The sequence below is a fragment of the Heteronotia binoei genome, chromosome 6 (assembly GCF_032191835.1).
Source record: "Heteronotia binoei isolate CCM8104 ecotype False Entrance Well chromosome 6, APGP_CSIRO_Hbin_v1, whole genome shotgun sequence".
Lineage (NCBI taxonomy): Eukaryota > Metazoa > Chordata > Lepidosauria > Squamata > Gekkonidae > Heteronotia > Heteronotia binoei.
Genome location: NC_083228.1, coordinates 129,522,885 through 129,543,608, shown reverse-complemented (window position 1 = coordinate 129,543,608; position 20,724 = coordinate 129,522,885). Strand labels below are relative to the sequence as shown.

The window sequence follows — 20,724 nt, the reverse complement described above, 5'->3', positions numbered from 1 at the left end:
AAAATCCTTCTGAATATTACTGGCAAAATGCATATTATTGAACACACAACAGCATATTTTGCACAAAATTGTTCTCATTTAAACAATGAACACAGCTTTGAAAATATTTTGTACATATCTACATTATGCCCAAGGATTCTCAATACCTAATACCTGTAGATTATTTTACATTAAAATCATCATCTATACTTTTTGCAAAAGTAACATCTTTTCTTAAAAAGCATTCCATTCCTTTCAACAGAGAAAATATTTCAAAGGCATTTCTTTTTAGAACTCCCCCAAATTTCCAGCTGGTCCACTGGAAGAACTGAAACCATGTTCTTGGGAAAATAAACCCTGAATTTTCCTGGGTCCCCATTCCCAAGACCTTCACTCTATCAACAACAACAAACAGGAACAAACAATACACATCATGCCAAAGCCAAAGGGATCAAATGCCTAAGAGATTTAAAAAATCAACCAAATCCATACAACCAAACAATATGTACAAATCCATTCATCCTAAACAGAGTCCCATCCTAAACAGAGTCACACCCTTCAAAGCTCATTCAGTAGATTAAGAAAGGTATTTACTATATTTACATCCTGGCTTTCTCCCCCACAAAAGGCCCCAAAGTGGTTGACATCATTCTCCTCTCCTTCATTTTATCCTCACAACAACCCTTGGGAGGCAGGTTAGACAGAGTGTGTGACTGGCCAAAGGTCACCCTGAAAGTTTCCTTGGCATAGCAAGGATTCACCCTTAGGGTCTTCAAAATCCCACTATACCAGGGGTGGTCAAACTGTGGCTCTTTCACGTATATTGTGTGGCTCTCTGAGCCCCCACTGCCCCATTGGCTGGCTTGGAGAAGGCATTTGTCTCTTTAAATGAATTATTCAAGCCAGAGAGCCAGTCTGGTGTAGTGGTTAAGTGTGCGGACTCTTATCTGGGAGAACCAGGTTTGATTCCCCACTCCTCCACTTGCAGCTGCTGGAATGGCCTTGGGTCAGCCATAGCTCTGGCAGAGGTTGTCCTTAAAAGGGCAGCTGCTGTGAGAGTCCTCTCAGCCCCACCCACCTCACAGGGTGTCTGTTGTGAGGGAGGGAGATAAAGGAGATTGTGAGCCGCTCTGAGACTCTTGAGTGGAGGGCGGGATATCAATCCAATGTTGTCTTCTATATTTAAAGTTAAAATTGCTATCTTTCTACTTCTCCCTCCCACTATTTATTTGCATGGTCCTGAGTTTACCATCGGTCAGTTGCACAGGCTCGCCAGTCACCAGGTGCAGGCAGAGGGATCCCCCAGGTTTTGCAGGTACCTCCCCACTCTCAGCCAGCTGGCTAGTGGGGGGTAAGCCCCACCCCAGCAGCCACGATGTAGCTTTAGAGCTCAGCAGGGCTTTTTCTTTTTTTTGAGCCAGAATACAGTTCTGGCTGGCCTGGCAGCAGGGGATGTGGCCTAATATGCAAATGAGTTCCTGCTGGGCTTTTTCTTCCAAAAGACCCCTGAATCTCAGGCAGATTTAGAAGCTTGTGAATGACTCAGGGGTTTTTTTGGAAGGTGTGTGTGCCTTTAAATCTCAGTAAAACTAAAGCTCTTGGAGACAGGTTGAACAGGCAAAGCCATATGTTTGTGAGAGGGAGAAAGCCCAGTCCCTCTGTTAGTTTTGCATTCCTTTCTGAAGCTGTTGATGTAACAAGCCTGAAGCCAGGGGGGCTGTGGGGCACTGCCCCCCCCAACTTCCAGGTGGTGCCTCCTAACTTCCAGGGGGTCCTCCAGGGTGCAGCCTGGTTTCTTCTCTTTTTTGTCATGGCTGAGCTGGAGAAGTGTCGTCCGTAGCAGCCAGAGCTGGGAGAGCTGAGCAGGGAACTATGCTACAGCAACAAAAAGCAGCAGGTGGAAAGGAGGGAGGTGGAAGAAGGCATGTGGAATGGGCTGGGGGGGTGAATGGATGAAGCTGCTGGCTGCAGAGTGCTGGGGGGGGGTGAGGGAGGTAGAAGGAGACCCCCACCCTGCTTGCATGCAAGGTGCAATCCCTTCTCAACTCCAAAGTTTTAGGGTTTGCTGCCTCAACTTGGCCACTTTCAGAGCTTCCAGCTTTTGCCCCTACCACAAAAAGCTTCTGAGAAGCAGCAAGCCCCGCAGCGGATGGGAAAGGGTGCCCCATGACTTTTAAAAAAGCCTCCCAACTTTTAAAATCCTGGGTATGGCCCTGTTGTGTAGTAAAGAGTTAACTAGAACCTGATTTTGGGATACAGGAAACTCCACCACCCCTGGACTCTCTTTCCCTAAATTTGCTGAAATACAGCAGATTGTTACATCAGGAACTCCAATGAGTAAAGCTATCTATACCACTGCCCCAGGGAGATCACAAAAGCGCAGACATGAAAACTGTGTTTGTTTGTTTTGGCTGCTTTGTGAGTGTCTGTGTATGTTCACTTTCATTTAGTAGAAGTGCAGCTGCTGGGGGGAAGCAAAAAATTGGATGAGGAAATGAAGATTGCATTTAGAGGAACTGCACTGTTGTATTTGTATTTATTACTTGGAATGGGGAAATCTCCAGGCTCCACCCCCAAAGTTCCCAGATATTTCCTGAGTTGGACCTGGCAACCCTACAGTTGCAAATTGACAGCACACAATTATTAAACCTGATTTCTTCTCTCTTCTGTACAGACACAGCTGTGCAAATACACACACTGCTAGATAATACTGTTCTTCAGATGGCTTCCATTTGGGAAGCTGCTACCACCATTCAAGAACATCAGCTCAGCACCCAAAAATGACCTGTACAGGATCAGATCAAGAATCTGCCTCATCCAGCAGATGGTTTTAGAATGCTCACAAAGAGAGCTAGGTGAAGATGGTCATTCTCTACATGTCTTCAACCCCAGTTGCTGGTAATCCTGATTCCTGAGCATGTCGAGGCTCAATTTAATTATGATGGCTTTTCTTCCATGAATTCTCTTCTAGCTCTCCTCAGGCCTGTTGTTTTTTTCCTAAATTTATGTTGAATGTTCTGGAAAAGGTGAGGGAATCAAGTAGGGCAGGGTAGATTTTAAGCCCACCAGTCTTCTCAGGGTCACATTCCACAAATCAAAGTACCTCAAATGGGATACTAAGCTATTGTTCAGACTCAGTGAGGGGAAACAATTACTCTAAAAGGGGTGGATTAAACCCTTCAATACAGACTGTTGGAAGTGCCAAGAAGACGCAGGCCTCTGTTATTTTCTCTGAAACGAATGCAAAAATTGTCAAGAGGCAGGAAAAAGGAGACTGATCCAGAAACAACAGAACTGAGCCAGTACATTATAATCCTAATAAGTCACCCCCTTAACATAAAAACCAGACACCAGCACCACACATAAAAATGCAAGCCTGCTAGAATCACCCAGAACAAAATTAGGAGGGCTTCACTGAATAGCAGTTACAGGAAGATGGAGTCTGAGCCAGCTCATCCATTGGACTAATAAGTATTTTGTACCTAATGACTACCCTGCAGGTTGTGCCAAACAGACTGCCTGCCAGGCAGCATTCCCTGACTATGGCTGTCCTTAACCCTGCTTCTTCTTTTAAGGCCACATTTCAGCCCTAGTCAGCCATTTTGCTAGCTCTGAGGTGGCAGGAGGCCAAGCAATGGCTGCTAGGCAACCCAAAGCTTGCACTGCTCAGTCAAGTTTTCCACGCAATTCTGGTCCTATACTGCTTCGGTCTTTCACACATTCTCTTGAGTCACTTGTTTTTGTGTTGCGTTCTTCCCAATTTTATCCCAGTTCTTTTGCGACTGCTTTTACCTCAGTCTTTTTCTAATCATAGTGTCTGTTAGCGTGTGTAAGGTTACCCACACTTTTGTTGGTTACTCCAGCTTCCCGCCCACTTCCTCCTGACAGGACCATGACTGTGGCACAACCCCACCCTATGCTGTCTTTTTCCCACTTTGGTGACAAGGATATTTATTTAGGATTTATTTAAAACATTTATATAGGCCACCTTTCAAAACCAATAAGGTTTCTCCTACTATAAATCACTATAAGATGTGCCGCCTGTCACCTTGATATCCCTTACTACATTTATTTTTAATGGGAACTTGGTTTTGTAGGGAGAGTTTTTAGGGGGAGTTGGGGGAATTTGCTATCACTTTTCATTCAGGTCAGGCCTGGAGATCTCCTGAATTAAAACTGATCTCCAGACTTAGCAATATTTACAGATGGTAAAAGCACATTATAAATAACAGCAATAAAACAGTTAATTAACAGCAAAAGGAGGATTAAAAACAACAAGTGCTGGTGTTCAAAACAGACATGCTCAGATCAGTGAGCATTTATGCAATCACATCATACAGAATTAATGATGGTCAATGAAATACTTCAAATTATCATCTCACTACTTAATAATTCAGGATGGAGCTAGTTTCAGAGGGTAGACATGTTGGTCTGCTGTAGCAGAGCTAGATTTAGGTCCAAGAGCACCTTAAGAGTACAAAAAGAATTTTGGGATATAAGTTTTTGAGCATCAAAGCTCCCTTCATTCATTGGGATGGAACTGTAGTTAAGAGACCTTTTGTAGATTTGCTGCTTAGGCCTTCCAATTAATTGGAGAGCCAGTTTGGTGTAGTGGTTAAGTGTGCCAACTCTTTTCTGGGAGAACCGGGTTTGATTCCCCACTCCTCCACTTGCAGCTGCTGGAATGGCCTTGGGTCAGCCATAGCTCTGGCAGAGGTTGTCCTTGAAAGGGCAGCTGCTGTGAGAGCCCTCTCCAGCCCCACCCACCTCACAGGGTGTCTGTTGTGGGGGAGGAAGGTAAAGGAGGTTGTGAGCTGCTCTGAGACTCTTCGGAGTGGAGGGTGGGATATAAATCCAATATCTTCATCTACCTCACAGGGTGTCTGTTGTGGCGGAGGAAGGTAAAGGAGATTGTGAGCCGCTCTGAGACTCTTCGGAGTGGAGGGTGGGATATAAATCCAATATCTTCTTCTTCTTAAGCAAGGCAGCCAACTGTTTGTGAGAATAGTTGTGTACGATGAGTTGTCCCTAGTTGTAAGCCAGGAGGTGATTTTGTCCACGATCAAAACGTCCCAGAGCTTAAGGTACCATTTTTAATCAAAGGCATTTTTATATTTTTCCAAAATGCTGCAACCAAGACTTTAGCAACCCTCAAGAGCAATGAAATGAACTCCAGTCTTATTGGGGGATATTATTTTATGATCAAACATTTCCAATAAAACTGTCAACATTTTAATGGGATTTTATATCCTGCAATGTTTTGTATCTGATACTTTCTCCAGAATTATAAACTTTTGGAGAACTGCCACCAACAATACAAAAAGGAACCAATACCATCCCTGCCCTTCCAACACAAGCTAGGGTATTGGAAGGGCAGGGATGGTATTGGTTCCTTTTTATATTGTTGGTGGCAGTTCTTGAGAAAGAGGAGTATGCTCTGAAAACAGAATACAGGCTTCCCTCCCCCCCCCCCCATCTAAGACATATGGCCAACCTAACTATTGCTTGTGGAATATTTAACATCCTTGAAATCTGCAGATTAACTCAAAAAAGTTAAATTGGGGCTCATCCCTGGTCCACTGTTCTCTGGTCTTTAAAGCACCATTCCCTGCACTCAGAGTCTAGGGTTTCCATGTCTCCCCTGGCCACCAGTGGGCGATAGAGGGAGAGAGCTGCCGCCAGATCCAGGCTGGGAAACTTCTGAAGATTTGGGGATTGTGTCTGGGGTGGACAGGGACTACAGGGGAGTACAATCCCATAGTAGAAGCTACCCTCCAAAGCATCCATTTTCTCCAGGGGAACTCATCTCTGTAGTCAGAAGATGAGCAATACTTCCAGGGGATCCCCAGGTCCCACCTCGGGGCTAGGATGTCTAACTCAGACCCAAATGAGATCTTCCACAAACCTTCATTTCTCACAGGCCTCTCATCTTTCCGGTTCTTTGCTTCTTAAAAATCAGAGGAAACTAGCCAGCAGAAAGGGGATGCAACTTTAAACTTCACATGCTGAAGCTACAATCCTGCACTCCATTATATGCACCTTGGTCCAACTGATTGCAAAGAGACCCCGGAGCACAGAAGTCAGTCAGCCTCATGTCCCAAGTGAGGGCCAACAAATCCCTAAGAGAAAAGTAGTTGATCTTTTGATAGAAAACCTATTGTACCCACTGGCATTCAGTCTCGTGAACGAACAAAGGTCTTTTGGTCAAGAAAATTAAGGGAATGCAAGAGACAAGAATGTAAGGCCTCTTCCCTGACCTCAGGGGGCCCCCCTAATTCTTTGCTCCAGACCATCAGTAGTATAAAGTGAAGCTTCAGGACCCAATTTATTAATGCATGCAAAGTGTTATCAGACCATAGATGAGTGCAGAGGAAAAGGAAGGGTAGGATTCCAGAGAATTTTTCAACTTTCTATGGCTCACAAGCTTATAGTGAAGGGGAGGGGAGGAAACTTTCTCTCAGCAGGTGAATCCTTTAGATTTTTACTCCACTTCCAAAGAAAACACAGGGTGAAACTCAAAAACACGCATGCACCTGGGGTTAGTCAGAAGAAGGTTGTGAAAGCAGTTCTTTACAATACCTAAAAATAGCTTGGTGTTTCTCCTTTTTGGTAAAGCTCCACCAGATGCCCCTGTTACCTTCTGAAAAGAAAGAAAAAGGACATAGGGAGGGGGGGAAAGAAGAAGAGAAGGTTAAAAATCTAGCTAGCGTTACTACATGATTTTTTTAAAAAAAAAAAATTTACTTGTGTGTGAGGAAGTGACCCTCAGAAAAATTCAGGATCGGCATAAAGAAAGGCTAAGGACAGGTACTCTGGTATAAAATTTGTGCCACTGTTATCCTGTGGATGCCAACGCAGGTCATGTAACCTACCTCAGAAGGTTGATATAAAGGCAAGGCGTAATAAGTAGTAACAATAAAATTGTTAGTGCCCTTGAAGAGAGTCCAGTGGCACTTTTAAGACCAATGAAGTTTCGTTCTTGGTATATTTATTCCTGCATGTTCTCGTGAGCTTATACCAGGAACAAAACTTTGTTGGTCAAAGGGGTGCCACTGGACTTAAACTTTGTTCTGCAGCTTCAGACCAACACGGCTTACCCATCTGAATTTATACTAATGCCCTTGACAATACAAGCAGAGATATTTTCTTGGATATCTCAATGTAAAGGAGAACAGACCTTTAACTATAGAGTAGTGGGAAGGATTTCAGCAAACACCAACTTCGTACACTCTGTATGACAAGCTGCACCCATCAAAATTCTCTCTCCTCCCGAAGTATTAAAAGGTACCCCAGTCCTTTTCTCAATTCCCTCTTGGTCACCCAAGGGGTGTCCCAGTACATATCAGAAAAAGCTGGGCAGTCTGTATCAGTTCATAGATAACAGTCATTCATCAGGGTGCCACACTACTTAAAATCATTCTGGGGAAGCCACAAATCAAATCTACACTGCAGACTGAACTGGTTTAAATCAGACTTCTCCTCTCTCCAGGGACCTTTGCCAAAACTACAGTTCCCAGGACTCTTTGGGAGAAGCCATGACAGGTAAACACAGCTGTCAAAGCTGGTGAAAGTCAAAACAAAGTAAAGATAAGGAAGTGACTGAAGCGATAACTCCAATCTTCTGCTTTGAGTCCCCTACTGGGCTGATTAGAAGCTTGTTAAGGTGGCTAATGAATGTTTTAAATAAATAATCTTATTTTGTAATCCATTTACGGATTGATGGGAAATTTTATCATCATACTAGTAATCCGCCTTGGGTCCCAGTGAAAAAAGCAGATGGACGATAATGAAGAGGGCAGCCTTCCTGCAAGGGACTCAGAGCAGCAAAACATGACTCACCCTTATTTTTAATCTTACAATCTTAATCTTAATTTTACAACAAAGTCACAGAAAGTCACAGGTCCAAGGGCACCCGGCAAGGTTCATGGTCAAGGGGGAGGATTTGAACCCAACTCAAGATCTTAGTCAACACACTAATGATGATGCCACAGAACCTCTCCTTGGGAAAGGAAAAGAAACATGGGAATGGAAGCGATAAACCCTCTCCTTCTCACTCAGTATCAGATCTATGGTATATAACAGTAAAACAATATAATATTCACATCACACTTCCGAGGATTTGAAGCTCTTAATACAAATTTTCCTTGTAATCAGTTACAACAAACCTATACAGTAGGACAGTATTATTTCCCCATATTTCAGGAAAGAGGATGGCCCAAAGCTACCTAGAAAGGTCAGGCAAGAGGCAGGTTTCCAGGCTCTGATGCTCTGATTTGCAGCTCAATCTCTCAACTGCCATCGTTACACCAACCAAATTTGCAGCCTTTTGCTGTTTTGAAGTAAAGAAAGAAACTTTCACCGCCTGATCCTGCATCGTCCATGTCGCATTTGTTCTGGTTCTGCCACATTGCATCTCTGTGACAATACACCTGTCAAACATATTTCTGTTCAAAGCAGCAGAGCTCAATTTGAGGCTGGGCTCCCTAAAATTAAAAAGGTAAAGGTTGTCCCCTGTGCAAGCACCAGTCATTTCCAACTCTGTGTCGCATCATGACGTTTTTGCAGCAGACTTTTTACGGGGTGGTTTGCCATTGCCTTTCCCAGTCATCTACACTTCCCCCCCCTTCCCCAGCAAGCTGGGTACTCACTTTACCAACCTCGGAAGGATGGAAGGCCGAGTCAACCTCAAGCCGGCTACCTGAACCTGGCTTTCGCTAGGATTGAACTCAAATCATGAGTAGAGAGTTTGACTGCAGTACTGCAGCTTTACCACTCTGTGCCACGGGGTTCTTCTCCATAAAATTGCCTCTGTTCAAATAAATCCCAAAGAAAGCAACTTTCACACCACTGGAGAACACAAGTAGTTTGCTTTTTGTGCTTTTATGGTACAGACGTGCTTATAACTTGGGTATACGCCCTTCATACATCTACATATTTAATTCTGAACATGGATCCATAATGTGGATAAAAACAAAACAAAACTGAAGTTTCCGCTGTGCTCAATTCAAGAACCGCCTCCTAGCCTTTGAAGCCAGCTCAAGTTCCCCCCCCCCGGCAAAAAAAATTTTTTTTAATTCATGTTATATTTGTAATAGTTTACAGGTATACAATCCAGAGACTAACACTCAGTTCACTAACTATGGTTAGTGCGACCGTCCAAATGTAAGCCACTCTTTAGTTAAGCTGAGCCAAAGAGTTTCAACGTTATAAGTACATGAAAATTCTGTCCAGGTCTCTTGCAAAAATACTCCTGGAAACATACAGACAGCATATCCCAAAGGACCCAATATTTATGGAGCTGAGTTAGCCAAGCTTCTTCTATGCTTCCCCCTCCAGCTACCATACCTGCCCCAGCCAAACCTCAGGCTTCAGAGCTCTGTTAATTTGATTCATAATAACTTGGGCTCCATCCAGATTCTGATTTCCCCTGCAACTCTCCCGAACCACTCACAGACTGCTGGATCTTCTGAGGGAACCGTGACATCCTGCTACTCATCTGAAGAAGTATGCATGCACATGAAAGCTTACATTCCGAATAAAACTTTGTTGGTCTTAAAGGTGCTACTTGACTCCTACTTTATCCTGCCACCATGGGTGGAATACTAGCAGGAGCTCCTTTGCATATTAGGCCACACACCCCTGATATAGCCAATCCTCCAAGAGCTTACGAGGCTCTTTTTTGTAAGCTCTTGGAATATTGGCTACATCAAGGGGGTGTGGCCTAATATGCAAAGGAGCTCCTGCTAGAATTCCACCCCTGCCAGCCACTATAGTTTATATAATTATCCATCCCAAGGAAAAAAGAGGACAGTTAAGAGCCCCCCATGTTACTGAGGACTGAAGACTCTCATTCCATTTTAACTCTCAGTTTGCCTCTTTAGCAGAGAAAAAACAAAGGCAGAGAAGGCAACAAGGGTGTTTGGGAAAAGGCAGAAAGAAGAATAGCAGTCGCATTTCTAGACAGGGCAAACCGCACTCTTCCTTTAAGATGCAAAAAGAGAACCAAGTACTCATGAGACTTTATTAACCACAACTCTCAGGCACTTATACCCTGCCCTTCATACATCTACGTATCTAACCCTGTACCTAACTCCACATAATGGATTAAAAAATCTGAACAAATGGGACCAAGGATAAACCTGGGGAATAATTTCTATAAAACCAGTGCCCCCTCCTAAGGTTTGCAGAAAAATCCAAAGCGGGGGGCGTCTCCCAAACTGGAGGAATGGGAAGTGATTGTTATTAGAAGATGATGATGATGATGATATTGGATTTATATCCCTCCCTCCACTCCGAAGAGTCTCAGAGCGGCTCACAATCTCCTTTACCTCCCTCCCCCACAACAGACACCCTGTGAGGTGGGTGGGGCTGGAGAGGGCTCTCACAGCAGCTGCCCTTTCAAGGACAGCACTGCCAGAGCTATGGCTGACCCAAGGCCATTCCAGCAGGTGCAAGTGGAGGAGTGGAGAATCAAACCCGGTTCTCCCAGATAAGAGTCGGCACACTTAACCGCTACACCAAACTGGCTCTCCAGTTTGTAGTTTATAGTTTGTCCAGCAATCCCATACAGGTGGGCAACTTCAAATAAACTAAGGAACAGGAGAAAGAAAGGGGAAGAAAATGGCAGGGGAAGAAGAAGTGCAACGGCAAGAGGAAGAGGAGGAGAGGAAGCAGCAGCAGCAATGGGAGTTGGAACGAAGAGAGGAGGAACCAATGGCAGGAGCGGGAAGGCGGAAGAAGCAGCCATGACAAGAGGAGGAAAGGGATGGGAGGAAGCAGTGGTGAGAGGAGGACAAGATGGTGTTGGAAGAAGGTGATCGGGTGGAGAAGGAGAGGGCACCAAGAGGAGGATGCGATTTCCCTTCCCCCATGAGTTCCCTGCAGATCCCCTGCTCATTACTGATATAAGATGTCTATGCCTATGGACTTGGCTAAGCTGACGGTGCACAGCTGTTGGAACACAAGCCAGATTTGGATAAAATGCCAAACCACTGCTTGACTTCAAGAGCTGGAGCTTGCTCCCATAATCCACCCTCCTATCTTTCCTATGAACAAAGTGCCAAAGATCAACTCCAGATTTCCATCAAACCATGGCTTGTTGCATCCTCTGAACAAGCATGCTATAGTCTGTGCTAGCCTTGCACGCCCAGAATCTCCAACATCCTGGCGTCTAGGGCTAGTGCAAACTACACTTTTCTCGTTCAGATCTAACAACCAGCTGTAACTAACTAAACAGAAACCAAATTTTATTTGCAGTATAGAATTACACCTCGTTTGCTGGTGCAAGTTTGACTGAGACAGAAAAAAGATTGAGTGAGCCCTGCACCCTTAATGATGTCATCCGCTATGGGCACCGTACAGCACCACCAATGTGTTTCCCTGTATTCTCTTGAGGATAAAGGGTCTTGGAGAGAACAGGAAAATAGGAGATTCAGGTCACTGGCTACTACCAGCACACTAGAAATGTGTTAAGCTCATCTTCAGCAGGTGGGTCACAGCTATGTAGCCTCCGTTTAGCCATAGACAGACTCTCTTATGTCTCTGGGCTTGGCAACCATTCCATGTGGCCACAAGGAAACCCACAAACCATCTCCCTTCCTTTGGAAACTGAAACCAAGCAGCATTCTTCTCCAAAGCAAAAACACTACGGAGAACCAAATTGTCCAAAAGGCCATTTTTATAAAGGGTAAAGGTCTGTAGTATAACATAATGGAATGATCTTATAAAGGGAAATGACGGTAGTCTAGTCCCATGTATCGTGTTTATTTTCATGTTCTTACAGCACTGTGGCATGCTATTACAATTCTATTTTCTGCATTTGTTTTCCATAGATCCTTTTTTATACTTCTTTGCATTTTTAATTTTTGCAGTCTTAGTCTTATTGCCTTGCTTACTGTCGGTCTCAATCTATTTAACGGCATTATTTCACACTGCATAATCCACTTCGAGTCTCAGTGAGAAAGGTGGACTATAAATTAAGTACATAAACAGAAACCCTCCCCACACTGCAGTCACTTTGTGGCAGTGCCCACCACTCTTTCCTCAGACTTCCAAAAGTGTCAACAATTGGGAACGCCTGACTTAAAGGCGTATCTTGGCATTCAGAACCAAGCCACTGTGACAATACAAGGAAATATCGTGACTTCAAGATGAAAATCAGTGCTGACACAAGTTCAAAAAAGCTTATATGGAGAATTCGACTTTGTTGGTCTTAAAGGTGCTACTGGCCTCAAACTTTGTTCCATCAGATAAAAAGTTAGTATTCTTAAGCCTAAAACATACAAAATAAGTCAGATGCCATGCGGATTAACTTCAGAGGAGAATGCAAAATTTCAATTTACCCAAAATTCTCCATAAATCAAATTCAAAACCATGCAACGGTTCATTTAGGCATTCAGTTCACCAGCATAAGCGTTTTAGTGAATTCAAACAGACTGCTTTAATCTCTGAAACCCACCCATCTACTGTTCTGTGGAAATTTATTCGACAGAGATAGTCACGTCGTCGCTTATTGTAAGAATTTGCACTTTTTGCAGCCGTAGCCCACGAAACAAAGATTAAACATATTTGTGAAAAATAAGCAAATTTATTCAAGTTTGATACAACGACACAATTAATTTTAATTTTCTGTGTATGCATGAGCAAAGAAAATTGGAACTTTTCCGATACAGAGTGTGCACATCCATTCAACATCTACTGGCAGAATGCGGATCGTAACAGCTGGCCCAACATTGATCTGTCAACATTAAGAGTGTAGTTAAGTTGGTCACCATGGCCAAGCACAGTTTACATATTTGGGGCAGTTCCCGTAAACAGACCTCGTGCCAAATCTATTGGTTCATATAATCGGTCCTCTTGTGCAACCTGCCAGAAAGTTTTCCATGAAAGAGGAAGAGCCAATGAGAACTCTCTGGAAGCTGTGTAAATATTTATTCAGGGCTTTGCTACCCAACCACTACCCCGCTTGCCAGCACTGCCACTCTCCCTCCTCCCAAACCTCTCCCCATCCTATCACAACTCTCTGCCAGACCCACTAGAGCATTCTCTTAAGGTACAATTCCTACCCCGTTAAAGTCAGGAGCTGCAGTCATTAAAACTGGGCTCCAAATTTTCAGCAAAGTGGTGGCCAAACTGAGGCTCAGAAGCCACATGTGGCTCTTTCACACATATTGCGTGGTTCTGGAAGCCTCCACCACTCCATCATCCAGCCTGGAGAAGGCATTTCTTAGCCAAGCCAGCCAGTGGCTTGAAGTCTGCATTTAAAGTTAAAGTTGCTTTCTTTCCACTTCTCCCTCCCCCCTATTTGCCTGCCTACCTACCTACCTCTTGACATTCATGTCTCAAACATTTATTCTATGTGGCTCTTGCATTAAGCAAGTTTGGCCACCCTTGCCATAGTGCATACCCTCAAGATGGCCTCATTTTGGGCAGGAGCTCCAGAACCTCTAAATTTGATTGTGCTCTTTCTTATCACCCCCCCCCCAAAAAAAAACCCCACATGCTTCTGGGCCCCATTGTTCAACCTCCCTGTGAGAATTTTGCTGAACTTTGACAAACTTTTTAATATCCCCCCCCCTCCAAAAAATGGGAAAATAACCAAAACATATAAAAGCAGGCAGATGGAAATCTTCCTCATGCCACTGTGGCCACATAGGAGAAAGTAACTGAAAAAGTATGATGGGAGTAAGGCTTTATTATTATTTATAATTCAAGAAGCATTTGAGGTAGGTACTGAGCTGATATAATTTAGTACACCTTCCGGTGAAGTCAGGGGTGTGTGGCATAGCCAATGAGTTATGCAAATGAGCTCCAGCACCTCTTTTTCAACAAAATGACCCCTGACCTCAAGGTTTTCAGTTTCTGATGCAAGCTGTCATAGCGCTGCCTTGGATTTGCAGGTGAAAACACAGTACGGCACTATGGCGGCTGCACTTGTAAGTATTCAGTCTGTATTGTATGGGCTTTAACGACCAAAGTATCCCCTTTTAGGGCTGATGACAGAGATGGACATACAAAAGCTGTCATCACTCTTAGAAAAGTATTTAAAACAGCACAGCTAAAGCAGAAGCACTCACTTGGAGTAGCAGAAAGAAGGGATAGAAGTGCAGGTACAGCTCTGTCTTGCCCAAGGACAACTATCACTAAATCAAGGTGAGAAGGGAAAGGGATAAGTGGTAAATTACATAGTCGCTGGAAAGGTTTGGAGCTGTGCTTTATAAGGTCAAATCTGCCATACACTGTGGGCAGGTCCTCTCGACATTTTAAAATCCCTCTAAAACGGCAGTGACGTCCACAGCTCAGACTTGTAGATGCTGTCGTGCCTCTACAGCATCTGTCCTCAGGCCTCCTAGCCTGACTTTAGCACGCTCCAGGACTGCCCTAATGATCTGGATTGAGCGTAGCTGCTAAATTTGGGAGCAGGATAGAATTCTCAGAATGAACAAAGAACCACGGCCCTGTGCTCTGAATAGCAAGTCACACAGAAAATGAGAACGGTGGCAGATAAACATGCTCTCCCATGTATCGCTAATGGAATTGTTCTTTCTATCCAAGTATTCAAGCCACAGGAGGACAAATAAACGCATTGCTTATTTAGCTTGGACCGAATTAGGGAAGAATGATCCCTATCCAGGCTTCTGAGTCCAGCTGCTACTACTGGGCTAGAGTCCGTAGAGATTAATGGCCCATAAACACCCCGAGTTCTGTGATCAACTCTTCTCTCTCTGCTCTGCCAGGGAACGAACAAGACACAGCTGTTCCAACCTGCCAGGGATGGGAAAATGAATGGCAACAGGTGGGCACGTCTGTTCATATTACCAAAAAAATAAGGAGGGGCCACAAGGACCCGTGACGTTCTCCTGTTCATCCAAAGCAGAATTATTTTTTAACACAAAACCCATTTAAATTATTTTCATATAAAATCCCACTTCAATGTTTTTGGAGCAGCCTTTTCCCTCTCTCTTCGAAGAACTGCTAGCAAGTTGGACTATGTATGGGCTGTACATAGACTGGAAAACCAAGATGGAAACCCTAAGCAGTGACTCTGTGGCAACACACCGGGAATGGCTGTTCTCTTGACGAACCAAAGGTCTGGCTTGAAAACATTTATTCCAGAAAGGCAGCCATGTTAATCTACTGCAGCCACATGAAGCACAAGTCCAATAGCACCTTAAAGACCACCAACATTTATTTCAACATGAGTTTTCATGAATCAGAGGCTCCTTCTACAGATGCAGCAGATCTATTTTGACAACATTTATACCTAACTTGGTCACTCCAGCGCAGTGTTCCCTCTAAGCTGAGTTAGTGTGAGCTAGTTCACAGGTTTTTAGCCTCCAGCTCACACGTTTTTGTCTTAGCTCAGGAAGGATGACCCCAGAGCACAACCGTTTATGCAGTGGCTCACAACTTTAATGTCAGTAGCTCACAAAGTAGAATTTTTGCTCACAAGACTCTGCAGCTTAGAGGCAACCTTGCTCCAGAGGTCTATTATTCCTAGCAGGAGGACCTATTCCTAGCAGAGCCTGAAAACGTGTGGAAATCTCAGTTCTGATCCTCGGCATTCCAGTTCAAGGATCTCAGATAAAAAGGATGGGAATCTCTGATCAGATCACCAGCAGTGGATCTGCTCCCTTAAACTGGGCAGCGTCCCAATGAAAGTGTACAAGAGTCAGTGTGGTGCAGTGGTTAAGGCTGCCGGGCTAGTATCTGGGGGAGTTGGGGTTCAAATCCCCACTCATGCCATGGAGGCTGGTGGGATGACCTCGAGCTAGTCACACACTCTCAGCCTAACCAACCTCACAAGGTTGTTGTGAGGATAAAATGGAGGAGAGGAGAATTATGCAAGCTGCTTTGGGTCATAGAATCACAGAGTTGGAAGGGACCCCCAGGGTCATCTAGTCCAACCCTCTTCAAAATGCAGGAAATTCACAAGTACTTCCCCCTAAGTTCACAGGATCAACATTGCTGTCAGATGGCCATCTAGGCTTTGTTTAAAAACCTCCAAAGAAGGAGAGCTCACTACCTCCCAAGGGAGCCTGTTCCACTGAGGAGCCGCTCTAACGATCAGAAAGTTCTTCCTAGGTGTTGAGCCGGAAACTCTTTTCATTTAATTTCAACCCACTGGTTCTGGTCCTACCTTCTGGAGCCACAGAAAACACCGCACTGTTAGATCGTTTTCTTGTTTTAACTGTTGTAAATTATTCAATGTATTTTAATATTTATTAACATTGTTTTGAATTTTATGTTGTAAGCCGCCCTGAGCCCGCCTTGGTGGGGAGGGCAGGATATAAATCAAACATATAATAATCATAATAATTCCACGCCATCCTCTATATGACAGCCCTTCAACTACTCCCACTGGGGAGAAAGGTGGAGTACAAATGTATTAAATAAAACCCAGTCCTCAGAGTACATAATGGTGGCCATACCACATTAAAAGCAGAATTTGGCATCTGGCACAGAACAGAGCACAAGAAAGTCTCCCCCTTTTTTTAAATAAACCCCAAGCTTCAAGCCCCAGGGGTGTCAAACTCATTTGCTATGAGGGCGGGATCTTCACCTTGTTGGGCCGGGCCACATGTGTCATGAAATGTAATGCCAGGTAGGGGAGATATAAACTTTATAAAGAACACAGACAAACGCACACACTCAGCCTAATCCACCTCACTGTCTCGTTGAGCCTCAGACAATAGAAGGAAGAGAGGCTTGGCTCAGCAGCTCTGCTGTGCAATTGAGAGACCCTGTCAAAGTTAGCTCTCCTTCCCCCACTTCTTCCCCAAGGGAGGAGCTTTGCTCTGTAGCTCCTGTGCAATTGAGCAAGTCTGGCAAAGCAAGTTGTGATGCAGAAGGAAGCAAGAGAGGGGGAAGAAAACAAACAGTGAGTTGCTCACGGGCCTTATAGGAGCCCTCCGAGGGCCTGATTCAGCCCCTGGGCCACATGTTTGACACCCCTGCCTTAGAATGACACAGAACGTTCCGGGCCAGTTTCTAATAAAAATCACAAAACCCAACACTTTCAGTATCAGGAAAGGCAGAGCTGGCATATGGTCTTTAGCGACATCAGCAGTCAGTGTCTGTTATGTCATAACATGGGGGGGGGGGCAGGAATCACAGTCTTCCTGCCAAGCCAATGACTTCACGAGGACCCAAGGAGCCTCTTGGGGTAGATGCGGTATGTGACCTCTCACCATGGCCTGACATAGCCTAGCCCAGATGGATTCAGCGAGTGCAGTTCTTTGCAGGAAGACATAACCACAAGCCCACACTACGGAAGACACAATTTCTTGCTTGGCTGAGGGTGCCGTCCCTATTTTTAGCTGCCAAGACTAGCCACAGACAGTTAAGTTATTCCTCGCAAACATGTCTTCTTAAAACCATCTAGACCTTTTAGAGCCTACAAGTACCTCTGAAATCCTGCCATGGTCACGGTGAGTGTGGCCACAAAATGGCTACTTCAGAAGGTAGAGCCAGCCACAAAATGATTGCGGCAGCTTAACTTCAGTCATAGACTTTGTGCTGTGGAGGCAGCTACTGCCAAAGCAACATTTGTAAATGACTGTATGGCCAATCAAATCTCCTATAACCAATAAGAGGCCTTCCTGGGCAACAGCCCTATGACTGCTCACTTCCTAGTAACACTTGGTGGGCATTAGCAAAGGTGTCAGTATTGCACCATGTTGGGCACCTGTGATCTAGACGAATTGTAGACATAGTATCTTGATGGGCAAAACCCAGCTACCACTCTGGATATAATGAGGAAGTAGCTATGTTGGTCCATAGTAAAAAAATTTAAAAGCCATGTAATGTATTTTATTAAGGACCAACCAAAACAACACAATACACTGTAGAAGCTTTGGGGGATCGCTTAAAGACATTTTTAACATCCAGCTTGCTGGAAAACTCTGCAGAATTTGAAAACAGGTGCAGTGTTTTGCATTACTTTGACTGGCCTTAATAAAAAGCATTACACAACTTGTGTTTGTTCACTTCAGATATGTGCAATATTTTTTAAAAGAACCTAGCATGAAACACAAGTATTGGCTTGGATCTGCCTGTGCATCTCTGCATATGAAATGGTTTTCTCACACATATATGCACACACACCTTGCTGTTGCTCGAAATGTCCCCCTGAAATGCTGCTTCTTAGGGTCAAAGGGCCCCCTACAAGCAGCTTTGGGGAGGCCCTTTGGAGGCTGAAGAGAGAGGGAGAAGAGGAAGAAAGAAGGAAAGGTTTTTACATTCTGCTTTCCTCTACTCTAAGGAGCCTAAAAGTGGCTTACAGCTGCATCCCCTTCTCCTCTCCACAACAAGCATCTCGGGAGGTAAGTGGGGGCTGAGAGGGTTCTGAGAGAACTGTGGCTGACCCGAGGTCACCCAGCAGGCTTCACGTGGAAGAGTGGGGAATGAAAACCAGTTCTCCAGATTAGAGTCCTCTACTCTGAACCACTAGAAACTCTGATTGGGAGAGGCAAGACAGTCACGATCCACAAATGGAAAATTTTCCATACGCAGGAAAGCTTTGATGGATCTAAGTCACTGACTCCCTCCCCACACCAGGGAGTCTGTAGACAGCTATACTCCTAGAGAGAGTTTCAAAAGGAGACTCAAGTAAGAAGCTGCTGAGTTAGAATTCATATGCAAAACTATTATAGAGAAATTTGGATTCTGAAGTCTTTAGTCTGTTACAGAAAGGAAGTGTCCCTTTGGAGAGCCAGTTTGGTGTAGTGGTGAAGTGTGCGGACTCTTATCTGGGAGAACCGGGTTTGATTCCCCACTCCTTCACATGCACCTGCTGAAATGGCCTTGGGTCAGCCATAGCTCTGGCAGAGGTTGTCCTTGAAAGGGCAGCTGCTGTGAGAGCCCTCTCCAGCCCCACCCACCTCTCAGGGTGTCTGTTGTGGGGGAGGAAGGTAAAGGAGATTGTGAGCCGCTCTGAGACTCTTCGGAGTGGAGGGCGGGATATAAATCCAATATCATCTTCTTCTAGGTTGATGTGCACCACTCTTCGTACTTTGCCAATACAGCAATGGTTGGGAAGGACGCATGCCCACTGTGATGGACGATGTATTCTAGAACTTGTTCTCTCGCACCCTTTGAAATGTGACACAACACATCTATAGTTCAGAACACTGGGCCGTCTGGCCTTTCTTTGTAACAGACAGAAGGTTGGGGACAGTTACCGTAATTCTTTGTGTGCATGCACACTTCTGCCCACCACGTGGGGGCCTACTTTCACCTAACAAATTGAGTTCTGGCTCATGATAGCTTATTCCACAATAAATCTGCTAATCTTGCAAGTGCCTAATAATGAGAAGAACAACAACTGCCTGCTGTCAAGCCACAACCAGCTTAAAGCCACCCTGGGACCATGGTGTTGTCAAGGCAAGAGATGAACAGAGGTGGTTTGCCCAGGGCTGGCCCTGCCACTAGACAAACTAGGTGACTGCCTAGGGCACTGGCCTTCTGGGTATGCCAAATTGTGACTCGGTGATGTTATTAGAGTGGGGGGGGAGAAGCGCCAGAAGCGAGCCTTGCCTAGGGTGCCAGACAGTCCAGGGCCGGCTTTGGTTTTGCCATTGCCTTCCTCTGCAGAGCCCAGTCCTCCTTGGTAGTCTCCCATCCAAGTAGTAACTTTGGCCAATTCTGCTTAGCTTCCAGGCTCTGACAAGATCAAGCTAGGCTGGGCTAAAAGGCTGCTTTCAGGGGCCATAAGGCTGCTTTAGCTACAGCTGAGAAGGACAGCTTAGTCCTCTGCTATTTGTCACTATAGCCAGAGTCTTGTGTTGCAGCACACATGTACATGTGCATGCGTGTGTTAAGTGCCATCAAGACACTTCTGACTTACGGTGTGTCATGGGTGCTGGGGACCCTGCAGAAGAAGCTGAGGCTGCAGAAGAAACTGTGCCCCTGCCACCTGCACCAGTGCCCCTGCCTCCTGCTGGAGAAGATCCAAGCCCCCCTGCCTCGCCCTCTCGGGTGGCTCGTGTGCGTGACCGCCTTCATCAGGACCTCAAGGATTGGAGGAGGGCGGCACGCTCACGAGCAAGATGCTCCCTGAGCCCTGGGTTTTGAAAGGATTCTGGCCCTTCTGGAGTGAGGATGCTTGAGTCTCAGCAGGATCCTGGCTGCCTCTCTGCGCCAGCAATTAGCCCAAATGGGCAACAGCCAGCAGAGGGCTATATAGCTGTGGGCTTTGGGAGGAGGCTTTGTGAAAGCAACTAGTCACTTACCTGACGTTCTAGCATCCACTTCGGCTTTTGACTTTGGCTTCTGGACTCCCTGACTTTGGCTTTGACTTCTGGACCCCCTGACTTCGGCTTCTGAACCTCTGACCTGCGATACCTGGACTGTGATTCGGTTTTGGCGCCTTGGACCCTCTTTGCTCACCAGCTACAGACCTTGGACTGCCCCTGGACTTTGCCTGCCCCGGCCTCAGCCCGTGACACGGTGACCCTATAAGTTAATGTCCTCAAAACGTCTTCTCAGCCTTGCATAGGTCTTGCAAACTGTGGGCTATGGCTTCTTTTACAGAGTCAATCCATCTCATGTTGGGTCTTCGTCTTTTCCTGCTGCCTTCAATTTTTTCCTAGCTAATCCAGCCCACTGTTCCAAAGTTATGTCCAACATACAGACATCAAGTGTGCCTGAAGCCTAGAGTACACTGTAGCCCACAATGTATTGCCAACCAGCATAACATATTGTCAATTTGGTGTAGTGGTTAAGTGTGCGGACTCTTATCTGGGA

General features: G+C 45.2%; 1 protein-coding gene across 4 annotated transcripts in view; it reads right to left on the bottom strand.

The window, feature by feature from the left end:
- Nucleotides 1-20,724, bottom strand: part of USP13 (ubiquitin specific peptidase 13) — a 123,741-nt gene that overhangs the window by 80,889 nt on the left and 22,128 nt on the right. For 3 of the 4 annotated variants that reach the window (XM_060242559.1, XM_060242561.1, XM_060242560.1), the window contains exon 3: nt 6,559-6,619. The exons of the other annotated variant lie outside the window; for it this stretch is intronic. In XM_060242559.1, the coding sequence (XP_060098542.1) occupies nt 6,559-6,619 (61 nt within the window). The remainder of the gene's footprint in view (nt 1-6,558; nt 6,620-20,724) is intronic. 4 annotated transcript variants of the gene reach the window in all.